At 51.9% G+C, this 7353-nt stretch overlaps 1 protein-coding gene across 1 annotated transcript; it reads right to left on the reverse strand.

Moving 5' to 3' along the window:
- Positions 1-2697: 2697 nt before the first annotated feature.
- CHST3 (carbohydrate sulfotransferase 3) lies at positions 2698-5563 on the reverse strand. Its single transcript, XM_007454683.1, has 2 exons — positions 5404-5563; positions 2698-4010 (listed from the first exon to the last, which is right to left on the reverse strand). Exons 1-2 carry the CDS (start codon positions 5559-5561, stop codon positions 2729-2731), a joined length of 1440 nt encoding a protein of 479 aa, XP_007454745.1. The 5' UTR covers positions 5562-5563; the 3' UTR covers positions 2698-2728.
- Positions 5564-7353: the final 1790 nt, after the last annotated feature.

Here is a 7353-nt window from a genome sequence, read left to right on the forward strand (position 1 = left end):
GAGGAAACCGAGCTAAAAAAATACCCTGCGGCCATCGTGACTCCCACGCTCTCAGTTTTGTCCTCTCGTGTATTCTGAATCGTCTTGGAGTATCCTTGTATGTACGAAGTGAATGGTTTCTATTATTATCGTCTTTTTTGATTTGGGTACAGCTTTGAGTCCCTGCAAAAAACAAAATATTTTCTGTCTCTTCTTTTTCACAAAATAAATAAATTAAGTCAACCTGCAGTGTACAAATTGATAATGTCCTGAGAAGTCCCAAAGGTCCATTCTCGGCATAGTCCTCAGAGCTCGGGGGTGGAGGCCTTGGCCCCAGAGGCACAGGAAGGGAAGAAGGAAGAAATCTGCAGTCCACACTAGGAGGGCCCCAGGAACCAGAAAGGGCCTTGGATAGAGGTGCCTGCCCCCCACCACCCCCAGGTGGGGAACAGTGGAGGGAGCAGGGCAAGGGCTGGGGAAGAATGGCCAGTACTTCTGGGCCTGCCAGAACCATCCTGGCCCCACTCTGCCCCAGGATCAAGTTTTCAGAGCTGGAGTCCCTTTGGACCCCAAATTAGAGCCATTTCCCGGCACAATTTATTCTTGGAACAGAAAACCTAGAGACGTCCTCGATTGGCTGAATCCATGGTGATGGAGACCCAGCAGCTCAAATGCACTGACTGTAATGGATCCCACAAGGTGGCCACTGTCCTCACCTTTTCAAAGGCTGGCTTCCTGCCAGGACACACCCCCCTCTTCCCTATGGCAACACTAGCTGGACCCAGATCCTGTATTTCCCTGCTCCCCATAATACTCAAAACAAAACTCAGCCCTCTGGGCTTGACAATGAGGCGGATCTGATACAGAGGTTGTCCAGGAAATCAGAAACAGCCCTTAGTGAACTGCTGATGCTTCCTGCCAGTTCTGAGGTGGTACTGAGTGCTGCTCCCCAGTTTGGGGTGGGAATGGGGAAACGCTTCCACCCTGGGGACATCTGCTTGGTCATAGGCCCCTGACGCCCCAGGAAACATGGTAGGACCTAGGAGAGATGTTCAAATCTGGCCTCTTCTTGGGGAGGGGGTGAGGATTGCTAATTTATGCTGCCTCTGGACACTCAGCAAAGAACGCTACTGGTTTCTGACATTTGTTCCACGTGGGATCAAACAAAAAAGCCCATGGGGCGCTGTGGGCTGCCATGTGGCCACCTTGGCTCTGGTCCTTCTGGGGGAAGGTTCCTCCTCCTCTTCCTCCAGCAGGAGCCAAAGTGCTCCCCACTGGTCTTCCCGGCCCCCCTCAGCCCCTCAAGCCCACAATGCTTCCAAGCAGCACTCCTGTAGAAACAAACCTGAAAACACAGCCACAAGAGACCAAACCATAAATAACTTAAAAAAAATAAAACATGCACCCCATCCCACATTGAGCAATACTCTTCCCAGAGCCCTAAATGAGGAATTCCAGACACTAACCACATAACCATGACGACCAACCATGTGGCTGACCTCTGTCCCCTGTCTTCTCAGGGGACGGGGTATCCTGATGTGACTTCTCCCTCAGGAGCACTCTATTTCCTTATGGGCCTTGCCCCACAGCGGCCTGGCTGGAAATGACAGGACTCATGAGCTGCCTTTTGCCTCCAGGGACCACTGATGCTCCTGCCAGTCAGGCTTGAGGCCGCTTTCAAATATGGACCTGCTCTCGGGGAGCCAATTGAGCTAGGACAGGGCCTTCGGGCTGCGATCACACGAGGGTCAGCCATGCCATTTCAAACCATGCTGCCTGCTAGCAGCAGGGACACAAATGGGTCAGGGGAGGTAGCCACGAGAATCTAAGGTGGGCAGAGGCCATGGACTTGGCAGTTCTGTATCCACCATTCAGCTTCCAACTTGGATGGGGAACAGGGTCATGGCCCATGACTGTATATCATTCCCCCTTCCCCGAATAACTCTAAAAGGTAATCAGAGGCTTTTCTTTAGGTGTGTGATACAGATAAAGCATCAAGCAAAGGGGAAGATTTTTTTCTGTGTGTGTGTTTGTGTTTTTATGTTCTTCTGCCTGTGCGTGTGGTGTGAGTGTAGGTATTTGTCTTTATATGTGTATGTTTGTTTTGTAGCTCTATATAGAGCTGATTTCACCTCTCCCCAGGGACCCACCCAGATGCCACACTGGATTATGGAGAAATTCGGAAACTGAAAGGTTGACACTGAGTACAGCAGGGGGGTCTGACTGTGACTAGTCAGTGTCTGAAACCCCTTCTGGTTGTTAAATATTTGTGGACTCTGAGCCACAGGGTCTACAGGCACCTATGTGTGTTTCATGTATATTTGTGTGTGTGTGTGTGTGTGTGTGTGTGCGTGTGTGTGTGTGAGAGAGAGAGAGACAGAGTCAGAGAGAGACAGAGACACAGAGAGAGACAGAGAGAGAGAGAGAGAGAGGAGACAGAGGAGAGAAAGGCTTGACGATAGGCTCGGGCCTGCCTGGGCCTGCTCAGGACACCACAGCCCCTTAGGTCTGGGTTTGACAGCCCTCAAAAGGGCCGGCCACTGTCCTGTTCTCAGCGGGAAGCTCCAGGCCCACAGCTAGGGCGGGGAAGCGAGCGGGCTAGGGGCCTACTTCTACGGCGCAGGCGCCAACGACGCCGTGCGCGTCTTCCTGCCCACCCCTGCGGCGGCGCTGCAGTCTCCCAGCTGGCCTGGGTGAGGCAGGCAAGGCGGGACTTTCACCAGGAGGGGTGCTCGACGCCCCGGGTCCCCTACGTGACCCAGAAGGTGCCGCGCTCCTCCAGCAGGCTGACGGAGCGATTGGAGAGCGAGGCGGCGTCCTGCACAGGCTTGTAGCCAAAGAGGCGCATGGCGGGGCCGCAGGCAGCCTGTACCACCTGCGCTAGCTTGAAGGGCATGCTGAAGCGCCACTTCTCAAACTGCTCCGAGGAGTTCTTCTGCGTGGAGTAGATGCCGTCGTGCGCCGCCTGGGTGTTCTTCTGGATCCAGTCCTCCACCTGCGGGGTCAGGGGAATGCCTGCAAAGCGGTACATCTCCTGGGCCTTCTGCAGCGGCCTGAGAGCCACGTCCTCGTAGCGCACCAGCATGTAGCGGCCCCGCAGCCAGGCCGGCTGCCTCAGGCCCAGCTCAGCGGACAGGCGGATGCTCTCACAGTTGCCCTTCAGCCGCTGCACCTCCTCCTCCCTCAGCTGGTCCTGTCCCTTGGCCAGCCACTTCTTCCAGGTCTCGTACTTGTCGGCGAAGGCCACCATGCGGGAGGCTAGCACAGCGCGGGGGTCGCGCACCAGCTGGATGACGCGGAGGTCCAGGCGGGGGTCCTCGGCCAGCGGCTGCAGGAACTCCAGCTGCCGTATGCGGACGGCCTTGATTGCCATATGCTCCTTGCGGCGGCAGGCCTCAGAGGCCAGCGTCATGTTGAGGAGGCCGCAGCGGCGGTTCTTGCAGGGGTACTTCTCGAAGACCTTCTTGACGAGCGGCGTGCAGACGGGGTCCTCGCAGAGGGAGCGGCTGGAGCCCCGGCGGAACACGAATTGGGTCAGGTGGTCCTCGGGTGCCGGGATGATGAAATGCTCCAGGAGGTACAGGTCGCACAGGAAGAGCTGCTTGAGCACGTCGCGGTATACCAGGGCCGAGCCCGCGGCGTTGGCGCCGCCCTGCTCGAAAGACACCGTGCGCTCGATGTGCCACAGCGGCTCGAAGAGGTAGAAGATGTTGCCCTGCTGATTGAAGAACTCGCCCACAAATGAGGAGCCCGTGCGCGTGGTGGCCATGAGGAGCAAGTGGCGCCGGGGCGGGGCCTCGGCGGGTGGGCGGGACTCCTGCTCCCACTCTGTGGTCTCCTCTTCAGCCTCCTCTGCCGGCGCCACGCCCAGCTGCAGACTGAGGTTTCGCAGACGGCTCTGCAGCTGCGTGAAGGCCGAATCCAGCTCACTCAGGGACAGGAGGGATGCGTTCTCGGCCAAGACTAGGGCTGGGTCGGTGCTATTGGCATCTACCAGGGATTGGGGGATCTGCTTCAGTTTGTCCGAGACCCTGTGAGAACAGAGGGATACCAGGGTCAATGACTGACTGGGGACTCCATCCCCTGTGCCACCCTGAGGAGCATCCCAGGATAATCACCCAGAAGCCGACTTTGAGGCAAGGATTTGAGTGTAAGTAGTTTATTTGGGACTTGATCACAGGAAGAACGGGTAGAGGGGTAGGGAAGTGAGGCAGGGAGGAAAGGAAGTCCGTAAGGGTGAGCAGCCTACCCCTGTGGCCAAATCGCTCTGCCGGAGGAACCCCAGGAGACGGTGTAGATAGAACACACCTCAGGATTCTCTACCCAAACCGTGTGAAGCTCCCAGTTGGCCTTGACTGAGGGCTGCTCCCAGAGGCATTTACTCCCCAGGACTTGTGGCTTGCCAGTGTGCACGTGGAGAGAATGCCCTCAGGTGGAGAGTTGCAGGATCTTGCAATAGGACCCAGTAGGCACAAACTGGAGCAGTCCATGCTAAGAAACCCAGGCAGGGCACTGCCATAGTGCCTACTACATAGCCCTATTCCTAACCTACCCATCCTGGTTGATGCTTCCTTGCAGGGGTTGTGCTTCGGAGGGAAGGTCCGTGAAATCGTTCTGTGTCTTGTAGGCCCACTAGCAGGGCCACTGCGCACAGCGGTACACTGCCAACTCTAGGGAGCAGCATTCCCAGCGTAGCCATTGTGAGTGCACACCCCTGGAGTTGAACAGTGCACAACCTGGGCAGCTGAACATGGAAGCCCTGCCCACCATGGTATCTGTACCAGGACCCTGCCTCACCCTCATCCATGACTTCAGATTGGTATAGGAGATATGCTGTTAATGTGAGGCATCATCCTAGGCCAGGAAGTTAATTAATAATAATAACCATAGCCAGCAAGTACAGAACACCAACTGTGTGTCAGGCACAGGGCTAAATGCTTTTACATTTTCTTATTTAATCTTTACAACAAGGCAGGCCCCATTGTTAGTCACGTTTTACAGAAGAGGGACTTAAGACAGAAAAGTGAAATAATTTGTCTAAGCTGTCACAGCTAGAAAGGGCCAGAATCAGGGGAATTCCCTGGCGGTCCAGTAGTTAGGACTCCATACTTCCACTGCAGGGGTCATGGGTTCGATCCCTGGTGGGGGGACTAAGATCCTGAAAGACGTGCGCTGCAGCCAAAAAAAAAAAAAAAAAAAGTGCCAGAATCAGGATTCCAACTCACATTGCCTGAGTCTGGAGCCCAAGTCTCACAGCTGTGCAGTCATGAGGACATGGGCATGACCTACTGCCTGGGCACAGGAGAGGTCTGATGATTACTGGTTGAGGGATTGCCTTTGTATGTCCACAGAGAGCCCTATAAGCTACCTCTCTGCCCCCACCCACCCCACCTTGATAGGAAGACTTGTGCTTGCATCCCTCACCTTGATATGATTTTATTTTCCTTTTCAATGAAGACAAAAACCACCACCACAAAAGCCAGGAAAAGGGCATATTTGCTCCTCATTCTCAGGCTGTGCAGAAAGTGTCGGCAGTCCTGGGGCAGAGTGAGTCCTTTCTCCATGGGGAAGGGTAGGGCCATGGGCACTCAGCTTGGGGACATCACTCAGGACCTGGCTCGTTGTTCAGGTGGGGGACACCTGGTCCTGTGGAGAGATGAGCGGTCAGGACACCCTTGTCTGTAGATGAGAACAAACAGGAGCTTTTCCACCAGACTTTTGGGGACCACAGCCCTGTTTTGTCAGAACCCCAGACCCACTCTCCCAATGGACTATGCCCCAGAGACTTGAAATGAGGTCATTCAAAATACCAGTGAACCTTCTGATTCGTCCATGTCACTTCCAGCAGTTTATGCTTTGACTTCACACATGACTGAAAGGCAAGTGTATGAAAAGAATACTCCTTGCAGTAAACACGTCTGCAATAGCCAAAGAGTGAAAACATCTAAATAAAATATGATGGAGCAAGCAATGGATTATTATGCAGCCACAAAGAATAATGAGGTGGATCTACTAATGCTGACGTGAATAATCTACTATATATTGGGTTGGCCAAAAAGTTCGCTCAGGTTTTTCCATAAGATGTTACAGAAAAACCCAAATGAACTTTTTGGCCAACCCAATATGTTATAATTTTATATATAAATAATGTATATATATTATACATAAGCAAGCTGCAGACATAGTGTGTTTATATAGGATAGGGTTTCTTAGCGTCAGCACTATTGACTTTTAAAAAAAATTTTATTGGAGTGTAGTTGATTTACAATGTTGTGTTAGTTTCTGCTGTACAGCAGAGTGAATCAGTTATATGTATACATATATCCGCTCTTTTTAAGATTCTTTTTCCATATAGGTCATTACAGAGCTCCCTGTGCTATACAGTATGTCCTTATTAGTTATCTACTTTATATACAGTAGTGTGTATATGTCAATCCCAATCTCCCAATTTATCCCCCCGCTTTCCCCCTTGGTAACCAAAAGTTTGTTTTCTACATCTGTGACTCTATTTCAGTTTTGTAAATAAGTTCATTTGTACCTTTTTTTTATATTCCACATATAATCAATTTCATATGATATTTGTCTTTCTCTGACTTACTTCACTCAGTATGACAATCTAGGTCCGTCCATGTTGCTGCAAATGGCATTATTTCGTTCTTTTTTATGTCAGCACTAATAACATTTTAGATCAGATAATTCTTTGTTGTGGGGATTGCCCTGTGCATTGTAGGATGTTTAACAGCATCCTTGGCCTCTACTCATTAGATAACAGTAGAATCCCCTTTGCTCAGATGTGACAATCAAAAATATCTCCAGACATTGTCAAATGTCCTCTGGGCAGGGGGGAGGTACAAAATCATCCCAGGTTGAGAACCTCTGATGTAGTATGATCCCATTTGAAAAAAAAAATTAAGGGAGAGAAAAGTGGACTGTGACCACAGGCATACACAAGGCCTATAACAAAGCGACGGGTAGGTCAGGAGAGAAGGGTGGGGTGAGTCTTAATATTTGCTGTGTAACATTGTGCACTATTAGAAATTTTACCATGCAGATGTATAATTTTTGTTTTTGTCTTTTTTTGGCTGTGTTGGGTCTTCGTTGCTGCGCGCGGGCTTTCTCTAGTTGCGATGAGAGGGGGCTACTCTTCGTTGCGGTGCATGGGCTTCTCATTGCAGCGGCTTCTCTTTTTGCGGAGCATGGGCTCTAGGTGCGCGGGCTTCAGTAGTTGTGGCTCGTGGGCTCTAGAGTGCAGGCTCAGTAGTTGTGGTACATGGGCTTAGTTGCTCTGTGGCATGTGGGATCTTCCCGGACCAGGGACTGAGCCCGTCCGTGTCCCCTGCTTTGGCAGGCAGATTCTTAACCATTGTGCTACCA

This window comes from Lipotes vexillifer, unplaced genomic scaffold, assembly GCF_000442215.2.
Source record: "Lipotes vexillifer unplaced genomic scaffold, Lipotes_vexillifer_v1.1 scaffold205, whole genome shotgun sequence".
Lineage (NCBI taxonomy): Eukaryota > Metazoa > Chordata > Mammalia > Artiodactyla > Lipotidae > Lipotes > Lipotes vexillifer.

What these genes read in the sequence shown, in the direction of transcription:
- CHST3 (XM_007454683.1), bottom strand. Translation starts at nt 5,561, where the DNA reads ATGGCCCTACCCTTCCCCATGGAGAAAGGACTCACTCTGCCCCAGGAC. An exon ending in GAAAATAAAATCATATCAAG is followed by an intron (nt 4,011 to 5,403) that starts GTGAGGGATGCA and finishes CTGTTCTCACAG; the next exon opens with GGTCTCGGACAAACTGAAGC.